General features: G+C 44.0%; 1 protein-coding gene across 6 annotated transcripts in view; it reads right to left on the reverse strand.

The window, feature by feature from the left end:
- LOC101464986 (histone deacetylase 4) overlaps positions 1–21,162 on the reverse strand; it is an 88,100-nt gene that overhangs the window by 59,129 nt on the left and 7,809 nt on the right. For 5 of the 6 annotated variants that reach the window (XM_004575193.3, XM_004575191.3, XM_076880635.1 and 2 more), the window contains exon 3: positions 3,231–3,299. The exons of the other annotated variant lie outside the window; for it this stretch is intronic. In XM_004575193.3, coding sequence (XP_004575250.1) covers positions 3,231–3,299 — 69 coding nt within the window. The remainder of the gene's footprint in view (positions 1–3,230; positions 3,300–21,162) is intronic. 6 annotated transcript variants of the gene reach the window in all.

The following is a 21,162-nucleotide window of genomic DNA, read 5'->3' on the forward strand; positions in this document are numbered from 1 at the left end:
CTGAAGCCTCAAATCTCTGTTCCCTTTTTCTTCCTTGAACTTTACACAGAAGATCTCTGAGCATCAACGACAACCTCTCTGACAGCACATAACCTAAACATTTTTCCCTCTATCATCTAACAACTTTGTCCCCCTTTGCCACCTTCCCTGTCAGCTGTTCCTCTACCCTCCATCCCTGTGTCCCCTATCCTGCAGCCCTATTTTGCGTCCTTACCCGCTCAGCAGCTCCCTCCCTCCCTCCTCTCCACCTTTCTTCCCTCCATCTCTCCGCAACAAATCACAATCTGTTTACAACCCCTCAGGCGCACTCCACAACTCTTCTGGCTCCAATTGCGGATCTATTTATACCAGACAATGCAGAGGGCTGGCGTCTCTGATTTGAGACTCGGATAGCACAGCGTATATCCCACGGTCTGACTCGCTGAGCTCCACACTCATTAGGCTTAATAGATGTCATACTGAGAGCCGAGCGGAGCTGTTTAGAGAAGCAAAATGTGACTGAGGTCGCTCTCTTTTTTATTTTCTGGCGCCGTGCAAAGAGACAAAGAACAGGTTTCACAGTGAGTTTAGCAGCAGGGTGCGACGAGAGGCAACAAGTAGCACATCTGTTGATGATGGAAAATAGCTGCGGTCGCTTTATCGGCCTCTGAGAGCGGGCTGCGTGAACATCTCTTTTAGTTTTTCTCTCAGTGAGAGCTATCAGAGCAAGACTGGCTCTGAAACGGCCCGGCGACCTCCAAAAAAAGAAAAAAGTGAAAAAACACAAACAGACCTCGGGCAAAGTAGGGAAAGGGAACAGGTAAGGCGTGGCGTTGGGGAACGTGTCGAGGTGCAGCAAGTCCTGCTCTTCTGAATGCAAGCCCCGACTTGTCGCCGTCTCAATGACATCACAGAGCGGTCTGCGGCACCGCGGGCTAACAGGAAGGAGACGGCAGAGACACAACATGTGAGATCTAGAGCGGGGCGACGTGTGAAGCCGAGGTGCGGTACGTGCAGAAGTCCTTTGCGACCAGGCTTTAAATTAGGCGTGTCAGACCTCGCTATCTGGGATGACGCACAAATAGAGGATGGTGAGGGCTTCAACGCAAAGATGCGTTCAGTAGAGTAGGTGTGCACTATCAGAGAGAGGTGAGCGCTCTTTGAACTACATCTACTTCTGCAGGGGGAGGAGGGGGAGGGGTTGTCAAATTTGTCAGTTGTCCTTGTTTAGGGCATCAGCTGATGATTCTTTATATCATCAGCTGATTTGTTCATATTTCAGATCAAGAGAACATTTGTTCTCATACTTCTAATGCTACATTCAATTTAAAGTGACAGCAAAGCAGTAAAACAGGAAGTCGGCCATTTGCATTACTTTATTTCTTTATTTATAAAAAAATTTGAATATTATTTTTAGCAACTCCTCTTCAATCTGCAGACATGGAAACCCAGAGGTTGAGAGCAGCAGAACCATTAAACACAAATCAGTAGCAAAAAAAAAAAAAAGGTCGTGAAAGGAGGAGCTGGGGTCCAACACAAGGGGCGAGGTGGGTTGCAAAGCAGCTTGTAGATCCCAGCAGCTACGGGCAGCGTGAAGATACTTAAAAAGTCAACCTCACATGAAATTGACCAAACAGAGCACAGCACACCACCAGCTGGTCTGACGTGACTATGGATGAGCTCGACTTTGAGGCCTGCCCAAGCTAACGCCGTGCAGCGATGTCATTTTTTGATGGAATGATCTGCCGACTATTTTATTCTTCAATTTATTCCTTGGACTAGAGAATGTCTGAAAGCGGTGCCACTTTTTTTCTCAATTCCACTTTTCAAACGTGCCTGATATGTCTAATAGCACTTCAAAACCTCCAAGCAGTCGGTTTAGCATTACATAAGATATGTCAGCATCCTAACAAACAAGAAGCTGGCACCAGAGTCTGCGGCTAAATTACGACATCTCTGCTTTGAGCTTCTGCAGATTTGCAGGAAACGCAATTTATTCGGTTAAAAAAACAAAACAAACACAACGCTGGTGAAAAAATGGACCTGCACAGCTGCGTGCAGGTGCACCGACCAGAGCTTTGCACTGTGTGCTAAGATGCAACCACCAGCATCTGGTTACATTAGGATCACATGACAAAAGCGGCTTTAATGATGCAGCGATGTAGATGTTAAGATTTCCCGCAGCTCTCGCTTCTCAGGAGAAAGAACCGAACGGTCCGGGGTCACACCAAAGCGGAGGGCCCCGAGCCGCTCTGTATCCAAGACAACAGATTTGGAGAATATCTGATGAAGTCACTCCGGCAGATTTCAATATTTTATCAGCGCAGCCGGAAGGCGCGCAGAAAACAACCCCAACAGAGAGAGCGCGTGAAGCCCGTGAAAGACCAAGACGCTTAGGGTCGAACCAAAGATGAAACTTTGCTGTTTGCTCCCCTGAAGCAACAGGCTGTTCGAGCTTACAGCACTTCTTCATCGCTGCTCTGGGAGAGCCGTGGAAAGAGCAGCACGGGAGGAAATTTATGAATCAGCCTTTTGCCATTTTTGTTTTCTTTTGTAACTATTTTTCAACCACGACAATCCAAATTGTTCTGTGTTAGAAGCATTAGAAGCGCCCTCATTACTGAATTAGATAATGCATTATGCATATATTACCTCAGACTCATTTCTCCTTCAGATTACCTCATCTCTCCATCTGTGCCCCTTTCACTTCTGTACTCTGGCCTCCCTCTGCGCTGCTCCATCTCTCCTCTGTCCTCTCGCTGCTATGAACTCTCCACGCTTGTATGCTGCTAATAAACACTTGACGATTTGAGCATACTCGGGGTGGCGGGGTTCACAGGAAGTGGTGTGATTTGTTTGGGGGAGATGAAACTGTGTGGAATAGTTTGTTTTGGTGTAGTTTCACGTGAGCTCGCAAACACACTGCTGGATTGTCATTCAGCAAAAAAAACCAAGAAAAAGGAAAAACAAACGGCACGCTGAGACACCAGCGTAAATAAAACACAGAAGTACGGCGTCGTCCCGTCAAACGCCGTCAACCTTCAGTCGGACAAAGTGCAGAGACATCTCTGACGTGATGGCACTTCACAAACGGCACGACAATTTATGACATCCCAGGAGAAACAAACACGCATGCAAAGTCACACAGGATGTGGTTAATAGTGAAATCACGTCTGTTCACACACACTCTGGTTTATAGAAGCTCACACACACATACACGTGCACCCAAACAAACATCCAGAGTGTCCAACCTGTTGGGATGTGGTTGAGCGCCGATGTCTTCAGGACCTCGAGCGGCTGCTCCTTTCCCAGGATTCCCTCTGTGGGAGAGAGAGAACACTCCGCTTCAAATATGGTCCGCAACATTGAGACAAGCTTCCAGCGACAAACCTAATCGGGCAGTTTTTTAAAAGAAAAAAAAAGAAACAGAGCCACAGTGCAAACAAGCGGGCTTCAGGTCATCTGCGCTGCGGCCGGCGCGTGCAGCGGCAACGGTACCGACACCTGAGCGCGTTCCATTGGCCGGAGAGAGAAAGCGAGTGGTGAATGCGCGGAGGGTCTTCGCGACCGCAGGGGTGCTCGGAAAAGCTCTGAGGGGACGCCGAGGGGCGCGCGAGTTCGGCGTGCGAGAGGAGAGGAGAGGAGTTGGGGCTCGACTGATGCTGCCTGTGCTCAGCATAGCAAATGTGGCTGGCAGCAAGCAGCGGCGGCAGAGAGGGATGAGGGGGATGGTGGTGGCGGGGAGGTGGGGGGAGCGATGGAGAGGAGGAGAGGGAGGGAGGGAGAGAGGTAAAAATAGCTCACCCTTTTGTGTGTAACGGCACATGCAGGAGCACACACAGGCACACACACACAACGCACATGCATACAGACACAAAGACACTCCTCTAATGTGCATGTGTGCGCATGTGTGTGTCTGTGTGTGTGTAGGCTGTAATTATAGTGGCAACATGAAAAGGCTTTTGTAGCTGCCGAGCCCTGGGAAGACATGGCTATAAAAAGCAGAGCCACGGAGAAGGGTAGTGGTGGAGGAGGAGGATGCATCAGGGGATGGAGGGGGTAAGAGGGGAGAGAGGTAGAGGGAAGCAGGGATGATGAGGCGATGGAAAGATGGAGGAAAAAGCAACGAAACGGCGAAACGAGAAAAAAAAAAACACTGACATTGAAATAGTGCATGCATTGCAACCGCACACAAACCTGCGACTACTGCTGCTTCATCCACCCTCTATATGTGTGTGTATTCATAGTAAACACGAGCACCTGAGCCATCTGTATATAAATACATTTACATCTAAAAATCCTGAGCACAAGGCTCAAAAACATCTGAGGGGCACAAATATGCAATTATTCCTTTTGGACGCGAGATGAAAATCCATGTAAAATCCCTCCGGAGGCATCAAAAAGAAAAAAAAAGGAGAGGGAAACGGGCGAGCGTCTCGCTGTGCGTGATCTATTTCTGGAATTCTCTCTGGACCAGACGGGCACATACACACAGACGCACGCTCTTAATTAGCCTTGAAGCTGCAGGGATGCGTTTTGCGCTGATTATGTACGTGCATTCGTCTCGCGCCACCTTGCGCGAATTGATGCACCAGTACCCCCGAACCCTCCACCTTCAACCACCCTGTCCCCCCAACAAGTGAGGGCTTGGGCGTGGGCTTGAGTGTCACATTTGGCCCTGTTGAAACAGATCTACACACACAGGTGACATTCAAATTCAAACTCCTGCAGACTTTATGTAAAGAGCGAGGAAATATTACAAGGTGGTCAAAGCCTCTCCAAAAACAAACCCGTCCGCATCGGTGAGAGCCGATATCCCCTGACGTTCCTATTCAAATGAAACACACGCTGCTGCATTTTGCAATGGAAATGAGGTGCATCTGCCTGTGCATGACACCTGTGGCTTGGAGTAATTCTACGCCCTGCTTTTGCACAAATTGCTGGTGGGAGCTTTACATCTCCGACTTTTAAGTGTGGGGAATTGGTGGAGGGGTGCGCGTGTCGTTGTCTGTGGTTAGTTAGACAAAGCGTATAAGCTTTCAGCCCCAAACCGCAGGGTTGATACCCGACACTCACGTGGGGAGGAGGGAGCATAGGTGTGTGCTGGAGCACTGAAGAGGGAGAGTGGGACACACAGCAGTCGGAGAGCAACGTAATGAAGCGATAACCCGCCAAAGTAGTGCCCTATACCTTGGCGACAGGATCCATCAATCTTAAATGTAGCCTAGTTACACAGCAGAGCCCCCCCCCCCCCCCCCCAACACCTCAATGTAGCTCCTTCATATCTCCCTTTCTCCATTCCTCTCCATCCTTCCATCCTTCAGTTCCACTGGGTAAGAATCGGGAGACAGGGAGCCATAAATAGCTTCTTCTACCCTCAGGCAGAGAGTTAGTCGACTCAAGTTAGCGTAGCTGCATCAAAAATATGTTGTCATAGGGAATATAAATGGGTGGGGGGGGGGGGGGGTGCAGGACTAACGAGCTTAGCAAAATGGTGAAGGGGCTCCGTCCGCCGCATCTCCAAGGAGAGACAAGAGGCAAACTTGACCGGTCCTGGCAACGAGAGCATACTGTATGTTGACAGAGGCCTTTGTTATGCCGGAGAAAAGAGAATGAGACGTTTGTCTGCGCCGCTGTGGCATTTACAAAGCGAGACAGTGACTGAGAAAGAGAGGAAGGATGCTCCGGCCCTCATTACATTCAGCGCACTTCCGTTCTGGCTGCTCTGTCCAGGGTGACTCCAGCGAGCAAGGTGAACCCGACAGGAACAATACGATTAATCAAACACGCCTCTCCTTGAAGAGGCTTTTTCCTCTGGGTCGCAGATTCGCTTCCCAAGGGCACCGGCTGACGTCAGGGACCCCGATAAAAAGAGAATGAGTGACCCCTGCGTGAGCCCCGGCCAAGTTTGCGTCCTGCGGACGGTCAGAAAACAACCATCTGACCTTTCGTTTCAAGCTGGAAGACTCGGAAAAACAAGGTGGTCACATCTTACATGTGACAGAAAAATCAGAAATGAGTTGGAAATTGGTCATTACGCTGCAGACGCGTGTCCAAAACGCTGTTTTGCTGTGTAACTGCCACAGACCATAAGGGCTTACGTGTGACTTACTTACGTGTGAGATATGTTCAAAAAAGCCGCACATTTAAGATAACGCAGCTGATTTAGAGAAAACCACCAACGCCACACGGTGAAGAACAACTGGTTTGCTTGCATCATAGCAAATAGCCCAGGCCAATTTGACTTCCACAGCAGTCAAAATCTTGAATACTTGAAGTCATGTTCAGTACGTGCAGGCCTGAATTCACTGTGCACCAAAAGCAAACAATGCCACAACATTCAACAGAGGGTTGTGGCAACGGGCCTGTTGCCACTGCACACAACTGTACAAGAACGGTCCCATAAATTGGCCCTTTCACACTCCGTTTCGACTGTGGCGCATAATAATGATATTTGCCACTTCCTTCGACTATGATCTCAAATATGAGAGCGCCAAATGTGCATTCATAACACAACCTGGTTGGAACCAAGACAGCTGCCGGATTGCTGCTTGCTGTACTTTTACGATGTTTGAATCTGCAGCCCTTTCAGCGTTTACCAAGCAGTAAAAGCATTCAGGGGTTCAGTAATGCACGTGCACCTTTCACATCTGTGAAGGCACCATTAATGCTGAATCATATAAATACAAGTTTTGGGGCATTTTAAAACAGAAAGGCCTCATCACTTCAGCAACATGTTTTACAACAGCATGGCTCGATTCACCCCAACATACATACTAAATCTACTGTGCAGTGAGGCAAAGCGACACAAACAGAGCTGCAATCGACTTAAAAATCAACTTCAGCGAAAAATCCAGTCAACACTGCTTTATGAAAATATGGAAGACAATTAGAGCATCTTAAAAAATGGGGTGTATATTCCCCCAAAATAAAAAGACATTTTAAATAGAAGTAAAACTTCGTATTTTTCTGTTTTTGAATTCTTAGGTTTTTCTCAGAAATTCAGAATTCTGACATTTTCAGAAAAAAGTCATAAGTCAGACTTTTTTTTCTGAATTCCGACTTTTTCTGAGAATAACCTTTTCTCCGACATTATTCTCAGAATTCTTTCTTTCTGGGGAAAAAACCCCCCCAAAGAATTCTGAGGTAAGAATTTTGACTTTTCTCTCAGAGTTGTGAGAAACAAAACACACAAAAAAATCTCAAGCACAGGCTTTTGTTCAGTGGCCCTAATCCTCTTCCGTACAAATCCCTATCAACTGGGATTCTCCTGATGCCAGTGATAAGCTTTTCGATATCATTTGAGAGCAGCTGTATGGTTGTATGGAGCTGCATGGTTCAACTTTACATTTATGGAGACAAAAAAAACCCAAAACAAAACAAAACGAGAAAGCTTGCAGAAAAGTGAGAGCTTCCCAATAAGTTATGAACATATGTTAAAACTCTGTAACTTGATTCCAGCGTTCGTCGAGCACGTCATCGTCCTGCTGGCTGTTGAAGGTAAAAAGAGTTTCCAAAGCGTGCGCTATTATTCGTTTATTTGGTGACAACAAAAGCAGACCTTAGCCCGAATTAACCCACAAAACCTGAAAAGTGCAAATTATTTCAACTGACAGCGATCTTGCGTCCATCTTTAATATTCTCTACTTAATGGGCAGCCATGATGGTTGCTAGGAGATTTGTGATGCAACCGTAAAGCTTTGCTCGCTGGGCCTTACAACAGCAAACACCCACAGCATCAGAGCTCGCAGTTGCTCCGCACCTACCATGCACGCACATCTCGACTCTTTAAGCGCTCGTGTGCTTCGAGTTCCGACAAAGATGATGCGTAGATCCTCTTGCGTAACCGTAGTATTTCCTTGATGCCCTGGCCAGACATTTGTGCTTCGTGTCAAGCACTGTGGAGCACCATGTCAAAAGGCACAAGGATTGGGCTCCCAGGCAGCAGTGTAAACCGTAATTGCCGCTGACAGCATGCTGGCAGAACACAGTGTATCCCGTTTCTCAGCTGGGACTAGACAAAAGACGCGGGGACAAAAGATGCGTCCCTTCATTAGCTCATGTTCGCTCTGCACTGTCTTTGTCCTGCCACCAATTAAAACCGCAGCTTTTCTCATATGCTGAGACATCATCCTGCATAAATAGCATGTTTTAGGTGTTATTATTATTTTGGAGGGAGGACAAGCATGGCTGCAGCAGCAGGATGCTGGTGAGGACACGGTGAACCTTTTGCATCCAGGCGAGTCAGACGCTGCACAAGAAACCCCCTGGGTTTGTCCTGGGATGGGACTCTCATGTTCAGCCAAGTTGGTGGCGCATGGGAGGACAGCGCTGACAAACCGTCTGGCTGGCAGCAGCCTCATCTGTGTTCACCGGGTTCAGCGAGAGAGAGAGAGGGTGCGGCATTTGTGGGAACACGCTGCTGAAGTGCATTTTGCAATCTGCCACAATTTTGTAATTGGGTTTCGGAGGGGCAGAAAACAACATGTCAGCACAAGTGGACGGCCAGGCAAACGTGACAATGAGGCTCGAAATTACCCTCGATGAGGCTCATGCACCTAGCACAATGACCGCCCGCACAAAAGAGCCAGCGGTCGTGTCACGCATGCACTCGCCCCGTGCTCCATTTTTAGCCGCACGGCAACAAAGCGCTCAATCACGGCGAGGAGAATCTACACGGGAGACCAAAAATAATGATCGTTTGTTCGCCGTGCTTGCACGTGCACATCTCTTCTGTGTGTGTGCTTCTAAAAATAGACTCGGGGATAAGCCGGGCCCTCTTCATTGCAGTGAAAGCTTTTAACCCTTTCACCTCTGGATTTGAGCAGAGACTGCGTGCATTTGGAGAAAGAGGCTGGACAGAGGTCAGTGAAAGCAGAAGGGGGAAATAGAGTTAGAAGAAAAAATGCATTTAATGCATGAAACACCTTTAAACTTTGGTCAGCTGCTGCAAGTGGCTTTCACTTTACTTGAAACTCCTGATATGAGCTTCCTCTATTTCAGTGCATCTCAGCAGCCAAATACAGCTTTACTGTAGCAGCTCTGATGGACCAGTGAGGAAACACTGTCATACTTATGTGTGCTTCACTTTCCTCAGTTTCTCTTGTAATAGGATGAAGGAAAGAAAAAGGTTTCTTTTTCACTTTTTCCATTTACTAGTTGGGACAAGCCACCGATCTTCCAGTCCCAACCCCATTCCTTAAATCTCTATGCTGCCGCTTCCCCAATAATAGTATCTGGTAGGTGTAATAAAAAGCAAATCTATAATATAGACGTATAGCCATCCAGAGATCTGTGTGCATGCCTGTACTGTGGTGGTTGTCAAGGCAAGGGTAAATGCTTCTCAGAGCAGCAACCTGTCAAAATAAAGGGAGGGGGGGGGGCTTTAATTTTTAAGTAAAAACGAAAGGTAATAAATCACCTTTCTGGCCCTGCCATGTGCGATAAGGCAAACTACAAGACTGTCAGCAGCAGTGCGACAGTGCGGGAGCCTGAGTTTTTTATTAAAGCCTGCCTTAATAAACTTGCAAAATTAGTTTTTGGTCACGACAACAATTACCTAGAAAGTATGAGGCTACGTGTCTGGGGATGTATTTTTTTCAGCACTTTAGATAGGACCGAGAGGAGAAGCAGTGACAACACAAGTCGCAATGCTGAGGATGCAAGTGTGTGATGGACCCCTGGGAAGGTGATGTCAGTGAAAACTGCATGGATACACACTTGTACTGTACAGCAAGTTACAGTGGTTTGGGTCTCTTGAGTCAGATTTACCACAAGCAGCATGAGGGGGGAAAACCCTGCACCACGGGTAAATGCATGTGCGTGTCTGTCTATGCTTGACGTCAGCAGAGGTCCCACGGCATACCTGCGAAAATTCCCCACAGGCCTGATAGTAAAGGTGATAGTAAACACACGACGAGGGTCTGGAGCAGAACTCTTAAACTAAGACAAAGTGGTGCAATGTAAACCTTGTGAAGACCATGTTTAGGTGGAAACTAGCGAGCTAGCTTCCTGCTAACTTCTAACTCTGTTTAATTTAATAAATCCTGTTTTCATGGATGTTAAACTTAATTGTTACACCTGGTAAAGCAGCAACGCTGATCGTTTTATTGCAGATGAAAGAATTTAGACAGTTTTTAACTCTCGGTGATGCTGCAGTGTTCGTTTGACTTTGGGACCTGAAGCAGACGGAGTTTAGGACAGTGTTGCCCACTCCTCAGTAAGGAAAATCGCTATTGGCTGTCCTGCAAGTCGCCAAATGACGTCATCGCCTAATTTGCATAATTGGTAATGCTAATGTAATTGTAACCTACGCTGTGGGAGAGAGAAATAACATCGTGGAAGAGACAGTAAAAAACTTCCTAAATGCAGTTAGAATTTATTTAGAACTACAAATTTAATTTCTTTTAGTGATTATTGCTTTTGGCTTTTTTGGTTTGTTTTGTTTTTTTGTTCCAACCCTGCTCCTTTACCCGGGCTTGGTGTGATGCATCAGCCACACAGGGGTAAATTAGTCCATTTTTTACTTTATTAGTTTGCTTTGCAGTTTTCTTCATTAATCATTTGGTTAAACCTAACACTGGTATTATGAGGCGCGCACATAGTAACATTGTGTGTTTCTCTTTCTTTGAGTTACCTGGGTTTGGGTGGTGGCTGTTTCCTGTCTGGGCAAAAGGCGTGGCCGAGGACTCTGGGAACAAAATGCCTGCTCAGCAGAACTAACCATGGGCTTACCAGGAGCAGGGGTGTTTTAGGTTTAGTTAGGTTATTCTGTGCTTAGTTAATATTAGTGTGTTTTTGTTTTCCCCCCTATTGTGTGTAAATGGTTTGGCCAAATCATTATAAAAGCTACTCTCATGTGTCTTTGTAATTAGGTCAGTTTGTGAGTTGTGTCTCACTTTGTTTTGTTTAAGTTTCTGGAAATTACTTTTCGTAGAGTTATATTTAGTTGACCTCTTTTATGGGCCTGCTAAGAATGGTTTTGAATGTTGTTAATTTTGGACTTTGAGGGTTAAAATAAAGAAAAACCTTTTTGAAGACACTTTTTCGCCTGTGTCCTCTTTGCTTTGGCTGCTTGGTCCCTCACACTTGGACCGGCAAAAGTGACCCAAAATAGGCACTCTGGTGGAGTTGCTTTGTGTGTGTGTTTATGAGTGGTTTTAAACCTTGTGATCCACAAAACAGCGTACGAGTAAAAGAAGAACTGACTGCGTTACAGTCAGTGCGGGAGCAGCGGCTTCGCTCATGCGCGATTCATTTGCAGTTTGGACGCACAGGCGTGAACATCTGCTGCCCTGATAGCAGCGGGGGGAGGACTATCCTCCGCCCGTGAGCGCTTTGGCACGGGTGCGGTGCCCACGGCAGCACCGCTGCTTGTTGAGAGTAAGAGCGATACGCGCGTTCATGTCAAAAAGTCGTCATAAATAAGTCTCCAATAACACCAGAAAAAGTCGCCAGATTTGTCGCTAGTCGCTTTTCAGAAAAGAAAAAAAAAAAATCGCTAAGGGGTCTGAAAACTCACTAAATATAGCGACAAAGTCGCTAAGTTGGCAACACTGGTTTAGGACCCAGATTACTCCACGAGGCTCCTGACTACGGTAGCCGTAATGCTCCGACAATGCACCTAGCAGTGCGCATTCATAGCTTACCAAAGTCGTACTAAAACATTTGACATATTGCTGCACGCTGTGTGCTACGTAAAATCGGTTCAAGGTCAAGAAGCACAACCATAATTCATAGATAAGGCACACTGTCGATGTTTAGATAAGATAAGATAACCTTTATTAGTCCCACACGTGGGAAATTTGTTTTGTCACAGCAGGAAGTGGACAGTGCAAAAGTTATGAGGCAAAAATTAGAATACAATAAGAATAAATACAGTACACAACTGTACAGAATAGAATAAAATAAAATACTATATACAGTAGAATAAAATAAAATAAATATACAATAAGATAAAAATAGAATACAAATACAAATACTATATACAACTGAGTTTCAGAAACTTAAAGGATTTTAAGTGTGCCCTATAGTGTGTAAAAAATGTTATACAGAAGAAAAGAAGATATTGCGATATATACTGTTACCGCTCATGCTTCAAATTATACCGTGATATGGATTTTAGGCCATCTCGCACAGCCCTAGTTTCTAGCTACACAAGGCAATTTAATTTGAAGTCCCTGTGTTTGAATAACCATGTTTATCCATTATATTTGCCCTCATTAACCTGCTGCCTTTCACTTATTACAGCACAACAAGGATGACTCACTTCTATATGGATTCGATACCCACTGCACTGCACAGCAAACATCTTCAGCCACCCCACATAACCCCCCCCCCCCCCCCAAAAAAAAAAAAACCACCCAAAGATAAAAGAGAGTGTGGCTCCTGGGAAGCAAAATGCAAAGCGCTCTTGAGCAATAGTTCTCAGCCACTTAACACTGACCTATGAATCATTCAAGCATAGCCACCTAACCCACGGGATGAACCAGTTCTGTGAATCTATAAAAAAATTCCAAAGATGAACCAGTTTTTATACGTTTGGCATCCACAAGTCTGCTTGTGTCCCTGTGACATAACTTTCGGCATTGGACAGTGAGCGCAAGGGTCCGCACAGACCTGCCTAATTTTTTGTGATCGCGCAGACTCATTGCAGAGAATTCACATTACAGCAACTACAGTGGATGCAAAAGTATTCGGCCCCCTTGAACTTTCCCACATTTTGTCACATTACAGCCACAAACATGAATCAATGTTATTGGAATTCCAGGTGAAAGACCAACACAAAGTGGTGCACACGTGAGAAGTGGAACGAAAATCATACATGATTCCAAACATTTTTTACAAATAAACAACTTCAAAGAAGTGTAACGGGGACAACTATTTGACTGCCGGTTCTCCAGTTGTCCTCGTCTGAGTACAATCCAGACTTAACACAGTTTGACAGGCATAAAATAGTATTTTGCAAACACAAGGTGATTTCCAAAGAGTTAGCACCCAAAGAGTTGCCATATCTCAGCACAATTTGCAGAGTGTCCTCAAACAATCTGAGGAAATTGGACAAATGGAAGACGTACAACTACCTAGAGAAGTCATGTCGTTAAGAAATAGGAAAAAGTCTAGCAAACACCTGGCGCAGGACCTAAGAGATATATCTGAACCTTCAGCTGATCCATCTACTGTTCACTGAAGCTTCATCAGAAATGGCCTCAGTGGAAGGGTGGCTGTCAACAAGCCATTCTTTAGAGAGGAAAACACAGAAAAGAATGAAGTGTGTCAGATTACAGAAGAACTGGACTGACAACAAGTGGCAACAGGTCTGATGGAGTGATGAACCCAAATTTGGTCTCTGGTTCATGTCAATGTAAATATGTATCTCAAGTCATCACAATGGATGCTCTGGCAGGGTTTGGCGCCACATTTCAGTCAGTGTTGGGGATCCTGACGAAATTGATTTAATCATGAACACAGAAAAGTACCATCAATGATTCCACTGCCAAATCAGTAAAACTAAACCTGGATAGAAATAGACACGGTTAGAGCTGGACGATATATCGAGTTTTTAAAACATATCGATATTTTTTTATACGAGATATAAGATGTGACAATATCCTTTATATCGATATAGTCTATGTTACGTTATAATTATAGTTGTGGAGCCGCAAGTTTGCCTCTCTTTCGTCTACTTTTGTCTCTACGCAACGTTACTCCGCCTCGCCTTCACTGAAGACAACTCCCCCTCCTCCCCCATCGCTTCACGTGCAGGCAGCGACAAGATGGACACGGCAAATCTCCGTTAACGAGTTACTGCGCATCGCCCCATGCGTGGGGCTGGACGGCGTCAACGTGTTAACGAGCTAAACATGCTAACGAGCTAACAGCGCTAACCCTAAAATCCTTTCATTCTCTCAAAAGTTGACAGTGCGCCTTAATGTATGAATTCTGGTTGTGCTTGATGGCCGCGAACCGATTTTATGTGGTACACGGCGCTCAGCAATCTGTCACAAATGTTTGAGTACGATTTTGGTAAGCTACGGAGCTGCACCGCTTGATAGATTGTCGGCGCATTACGGCTACCGAGGAGCCTCGCGGAGTGATACGTACTGTCCATCAACGTAATATTACCGTACTGTGTGTGTATAAGGACCATAAATGGCACCTGTAAGAGACGTGGTTATGAAGTGGATTTCAAACTCCAGGCTGTCAGTCACGCCGTAAAACTTGGAAATAGAGCTGCTGTGAAATCTGTCTGTCTTTGTTATTACGCTCAGCGTCTTTTAGTTTACATTTTGACTGCACAATTGTGAGCTCTTTGTTTAGCACAAAAACAACATTGTTTTATTTTATTTATGGAGCATTATTATTTAATGAATGCTCATAATTTATTTTTGAGTAATTTTTCATGTACATCTGTGCTGTATGTTAATAAAAGTGCCTGTGTGACATCTGGGACACAGCTTTGACTAAGAACTCTTTTTGTTCTTACTTTATGGCTTAAAAAAAATATCGAGATATATATCTTATATCGCCATCCAGCTAAAAAATATCGAGATATGAATTTTGGGTCATATCGCCCAGCCCTAGACACGGTGCAACACTATCAGCCATGGACTGGCCTCCCCAGAGCCTGGACATCAACATTATTGAAGTAGTGTGGGATCATCATGGCAGAGAACAGGTCAAAAGGCAAAAACATCCAAAGAAGGAGAAAATTATTGTAGAAAAGATGTCCTGGAGAACTATTCTTGAAGACGACCTAAAGAAATTACAAGAAAGCTAGCTTTGGGTTCAGGCAGTGCGGAAGAATAAAGGTGGCTAAAACGAATATTGACTTTCAAGCTCATTAGAACTGCAAACTCTGTTGCCTTATACACTGTATTTTCATCTGTGTTAGGAAATGTTTCAATAAATCATTGTACCTAAAGAGTTTTTGAGACTTTTGTCTAGAAAAAAACTAACATTTTAGCTAACGTCCTTAAGCTTTGCTACAATACAAACTCAACACTGTAACCATGTTAAAAAGTCCCAGTATTTCACTTGTCAGAGACCCTTCATTTCTTAACAGGGCTTTTATTATGAAATGTTTTCATGCATCTAAAATAGCTGTCTTTTACCCGTTTGTGCTGACCACCTCCTCGGCCACATTCACAGGACTTCTGTTAAAATTTGGCTCTGTGTTTATACTTGTAGAGTTTGAAAAACATTTAATGGAAACCAAACTAACCACCTATTTAACTTAACCTCGGCAATGCTCCACAAAACCTAATACGTCAGCCACGGAACAATATTTAATCAGAATTGGTCAAAATTTTAAACTGTCACTATCTGAAATAATGAAATCAAAGAAATCTTTAATTCGTCATTTTTAAACATGAGAGCAAGTAGTATGCTGATGAGCTGTCCACAGAAAATATTACAACATCCTGTTTCCTGTGATTACTAATAATATAAATTTCTTGTCATCCAAAATCTTAGTAATTCAGTAAACACGGAAGCTCAGCAGAAACATGGCTGACATATAGAGAGCTGGGCCTGAGCACTTGCTTCCATCTCAGCTCTTGGCTTCAGTAGAATTCACATGATTTGATGTGGTTATGCTACTCAGATATTAAAATGTTTTAAATTATACATGTATTAATCTTCTAAGTTCAAAAGTTCAAAAGTTCAAAGGAACAAGAGAGATGAAAGAAAATTAGATTATGAAGTTGTTTCTTCTTCCTAACCCTTGTTCCTTGTCTGGAAGGCAGAAGTCAGTACTGCATGTAAAAATGGTTTTATAAATCTAATATGAAGTCTGTAAGCTAAAACTAATGCAATGTAATACTGCCTAGCAATAAATCCTACTTTTGTGGAGGTTATAGTGTTCCCCTTTTCTCAAAAATGTTTTAGAGATGCTGAATCAACTTTATGATCATGACAAATGATGTCGTTTGTGGTGGTATGGAAATAAACTTTATTATGTAGAGAAACTATTGCATCTCTGTTGCCCAGTTGGCAAAACCTTACATCTTTCTCCATTTCTGATATAGTACTACACCACTAAAAACAGTCTCTTGAAAACATGTGGCCATACAAGTCACCATATACTGTAGATCTTGATTTAAGATACTGGTTCATGGTTCCATATGTTGAAAATGTGTTTTTATTGGAGTCTGGTGCTTTTTATCCATCCATCCATCAATCTTCTACCGCTTAGCTGTCCCGCTAAAGCCGTCTCAGAAGAGAAGCTCAGACCTTCCTCTCCACAGGCAGCTGAGAGCTATAATCTCTCCAGAGTGTCCTGGATCTGCCTTAGGGCGTCTTCCTGGGTGGACATGTTTAAAATACCTCTCCTAGGATGCCTCCAGAAGGCATTCGACTCAAATACCTCAACCACCATTTTAATTTCTCTAGCACCCCTGAAACTAGAGAGCCACCCAGCTTTACAACCCATTAAGAATATTTTTCACAGTATTAACACTGGATATCATTACTGAGATAAAAGAAACCTTCGCCAAACAAAGCCTCATCATCAATATCTTGGTCTTTTGAAACTGCCTGTGACGAGGAAGGGGTGTATCTGACTTCACTGGCTAATGCTCATTAGTAAAAGATAAGACCCAACCATCGCTACCTGTTATGATGGGCTGCTATTAGCTATTTATAAATATTTCGGTATCAAATAATTTTCATTTACTGGCCGATGTATGACAATTAAAAAACAAAGGGGAGACAGCACAAACATGCTTCATTCACTTTAGGAGTGTTGATGTCGCATAGTTTGGCCACCAGGGGGCACACTGCAACCTCTGTGTTGGTAACAAATACGTTTGGAAAAAACAAACAATCAGCAGCCGATATATCTGACAGTTAAAATCACCAAGTATCAGTGTCAAAATTCCTGCACCCATCATGAGTTACAATTAACAAACCTCCTTTCTGACGCTGCAAATGACCAAAATTTATAAATGAACGTCGTCTTTATTCCAATATAACTTCAAGCTAGCGGCTAAAGTCATAGAGTCATCGGGAAAGTGTTTGTGGGGATTACAGAAGCAAGAGAGCCGAGGGTTGTTTTCCCATAGAGCTCTACACAACCAGAGGAATCACCCCCTGCTGGCTATTAAAGAGAATGCAGACCTGCATTCTCTTTAATAGCCAGCAGGGGGTGATTCCTCTGGTTGTGTAGAAAGCACTTTTCTAAAACGATTGAGCGATTAGCAAACTAAACTAAATATTCTGTAGTTGGGTTCAAAACCTTTTTTTCTCTTTCATAATATCACAATTTTCTTTTTAATAAGAAAGTTTCACTGTTAAGTTAGCTCACATATCTTACAAGCTTAGAACCAGGCAAATGTTAATGTTAATACTGTTTTACCTGTTCGGCTGATAATCCATCCACTAAATCAAAATAAAGGCATTTTTCTGTTTATGAGTGACACAAATCACATTTTATTACTGGCAAAAGCTGTAAAGTAGCAAAAAAACCCTCCATTGTATCTCTCTCCTAACCTACTGTGCGCTCAGAGATGCAGCACAGAGGCCAGCGCAGGTCTGGTGCTTTAGCGGATTAACTGGGTGCAACTCTGAATTGCTGCTAGGAATTCTCTGCTACTGCTCTCTTCATGCCTGGATGCCATAAACCGTCTCGTGTTGCTGTGTAGGGCTGCCACAAACAATTATTTTGATAGTCGACTAGTCACCGATTATTTTTGCGATTAGTCGACTAATCAGATCATCATCCATTGGACGTAAAAGTACTGCTTATTGCACCAGCAGCATCTGCTCTTATATAACTATCATTAGCTTACAGCTTTAAGTTGTTAAGGTCTGCGCTAACTAAAAATAAAGACAAGATGATAGTTATTAAAATTTTAATGATATTTGCAGATTGTTTCTGTGAAGTTTAATAAACTCCTTGCTATCTAAACTATAACAGGACACCGGAGTAAATTCTCCAGCATCTCACACTTCTGATAATCAGCTGTCTGCTTGACGTTTATTCAGCTGTGTAAAAACTATAACTTTAATCTCAGCCAAACCGATTTACTCAGGAACAAATAAAATACTAAAAAAAGCCAAACAATAACATTTTTAAGTTATCTAAGTGACTCATATATCATGTTTAACCTGAGTAGCGAAAGACGGCGGTGGGTTTGAAAACGATTTGCCGGGAGTCCGGTGTTCTCACGGCTCTAGTGAGCCTAGCCCCCGGCTCGCTATCGAGCTAGTGGGTAACAGACGTCTCCGAAAACCTCGGGGCGCTTTTGAAAATATGCGGTGTCTTGATAAACTGAGCAGATATTTGAGGTTTACACAGCTACATTCTCGCCTGAAAATATGTTAAACGTTTATTTTGTGACCCAGAAAGAATAATAAGAGTAATATTAAAACTAACTAGCTGCCGCCATTGTTGGAAACTGAGCTGGGCTGCGCTATGAATTCTGGGATAGGTTGGGCCACGAAGTATACACCCGACCCATCCTTCAAATCTGGGGAAATGAAGGGCGCATTTGTTGGAGTCTTTGGATTTGGACAGTCTTCGTCGTGTCGCTGTAACGTAATCGGCCTACAAATGCGGGCACAGGAGGATGCGGTCCCTGAATTTGGACACAGCTACAATACCGGACACAGCTTCTTCTTCTTCTTCTGGGTTTAACGGCAGCTGGCATCCTTGTACATGCAGTGCTGCCATCTTCTGTTTCAGTCCGTTATTACACTCTTAAATCCTACTACTTATTCCTGTGTCTTTTGGGATCTTACAAAGCTTCAAACGATAAGTCGACTATTAAATCAGTCGTCGACGATTTTGATAGTCGACGTAATCGTGACTAGACGACTAATCGTGCCAGCGCTATTGCTGTGACATCCCTGAGGCTTACAGAAAGATGCTTTACTACAATCAAAATCTGCAAAAAGATCCAATGATGGAACCACATCTATTGACCTGAAGCCTTTCTATCAAAAACATGATGTGATAACGATGTCAGGAGGAGGAACAGGTTTACCCCAAGATGATGAAGATTTGGTGCACAGTTGCATTAATTCTAGAGTTTATCTCAAGTGGAACCAGAAACCCAGAGAGTCGGTGTTCTAGCATTATCTACAGTAACTTGCAGACCACTTCCTGGAAGGTTCATAATTAACAGCAGTAGCTCCATTAAAGCTACAGACACTTTTACAGAGTGGAGCAGAGCTCAAACCAGGAGTCCATCTAACCACCCATCCATTTTCTTAAGTGCTCATCCAATTCAGGGAGCCTATCCCAGTTATTATAGGGCCAAAGGTCAGGTACACTCTGGACAAGTCGCCGGTCTATTGCACAGCCAAACCTGATGTTTATAAGCATCGTATAAACAGTGATCGGTGAAAACATGAAAAAAAAAATATTCTGGGGGAACACAAGAGCGTTTAACTTAGAAACGGTTTTAAAAGTGTACTTTTAACCTACCGGTAGTAAGCAATATTTGTATATACCAAAAAGCAAAGGACAGGAATGACTGTACCAAATTACTGCTATCCCCTGACCATAAATCCTTTTTTAATGCAACCGCAGCACGACTAGCTTGTCTAAGACATAAATCAGCGGATGTGTGAGACCTCGAGAGAATTATCTAATCTTGGGTACCAGCCCATGCAATGCAATGTCCTGACCCTCCTCATTAGTGTTTATTTTAAAATTATGTTATTTTCCTCGCCGATTTGTGGCGTTTCCAAGCTGCGTAAACCTAACGGGCGCTTGTAACCTAGATACCGCTGAGCCTTCGAGGAAAAGAGCACTGTGTCAAGTTCACCGGTTCAGAGCCATAAAAGGCGCTCACGCCCACACAGACCCTGCAAAATAAAGCAGTAAAAAATCTAATCTGAACACACTTTATGTCCCACTGTCAACGTGCTTTTGATAGCGTTCGCAGAACGTGTTAATTATTAATTTCCCCCCCCCCATGCAACAATGTAAAGTTCAAACCTCTCATTCACAAAATAACACCTGCCACTTACTAAGTAACCATTCAGTGGCCTGAGTGCATGCTTGTGTGAGAGTGTGTGACAGTGTGTGTGTGATTCATTTGCAGGCCAAGCGGTAAACAATACAGGCTTTCCTGGAAAGCCGGCGCGATTCTGACTAAGATGAAAACAAATCATTGCCAACGAGCGGCATCACCTTCCCTCTTCAGCAGCACTGCAACACCAGAGGAGGCCAGCTGCTCTTTTTTTAACATCCTCCTTTTCCACTCACAGCGCATCCAGCCCGCATCAGTTCCACAATAAAGCGTCTCTCTCGCTCTCTGCACGCTCCCAACCAACCGGCTTCCACCTCTAAAAGCAGAAATCAAAGACTGTTGGTAACATCAAGCGGATTTAAAGTCTGGTTTTAATATTTCAAATACTTTTAATAAAGGATGGATTTTTCCACTCCGAGGTAGTCCTTCTATGTTTATATGCAAATGGTTTATGGATCGCAGGAAAACACGCGTCTTCTTCTTTGTTTGTTTTTCACCTTTATTGGACAGTAACAGTGGAGAGAGACAGGAACCACCCAAACCTTTTCATCCATTTCTCTGTTACTTAATAATTAATACGTTTTGCCCTTTCTTTTTCGGACTTGTGTAGTTTATTGGGCCCTGCTTCCTTTTATTTTTATAGGCGGAAGCCCAGAAACTGATAAGGGTGCTCGCCGAACGACCACAACCATGAAGGCTCCCTCAGTCATCACGGAGAAGAGCTCAACACCTGCCGAGGACCTGAGCTGATGTTTCTGAATCTGCGTGGGCGCTGCAGGACTCTATACTCTTATCAATCCCGTGCGTGACATTTAGAGAGACAACCGCCCTGTTTAACACCACACACCGAGCACGTTAGCTCACCGCTAAGCACGAGTGGAAAACAAATGTCGCAGGCTAATGTGTTAAAGCTCCTGGCACACACAGCAATCACTCCTGTGCAAACACTCCAGCCTGTTTGCTGACCCCCTTTTTTTGTTGTTGTTGTTGTTCTTGGAAATCAAACCTGAGAATCTGTTTTATATTTCATTTTTCTGGGAAGAGATTTGTGATAAATGATATTTAATCTAACCTAATCCTGCCAATCTAGCTGCTTTAAGAAAATGAGTAAGTCCTGGAAGGGGAAAAATAAATAACAGTGCTTGCTAGTAAGCTCATTTACAGATTAGAAAAAATGGCAAACACACACACACACACACACACA

The sequence above is a fragment of the Maylandia zebra genome, linkage group LG23 (genome assembly GCF_041146795.1).
Source record: "Maylandia zebra isolate NMK-2024a linkage group LG23, Mzebra_GT3a, whole genome shotgun sequence".
Taxonomy (NCBI): domain Eukaryota; kingdom Metazoa; phylum Chordata; class Actinopteri; order Cichliformes; family Cichlidae; genus Maylandia; species Maylandia zebra.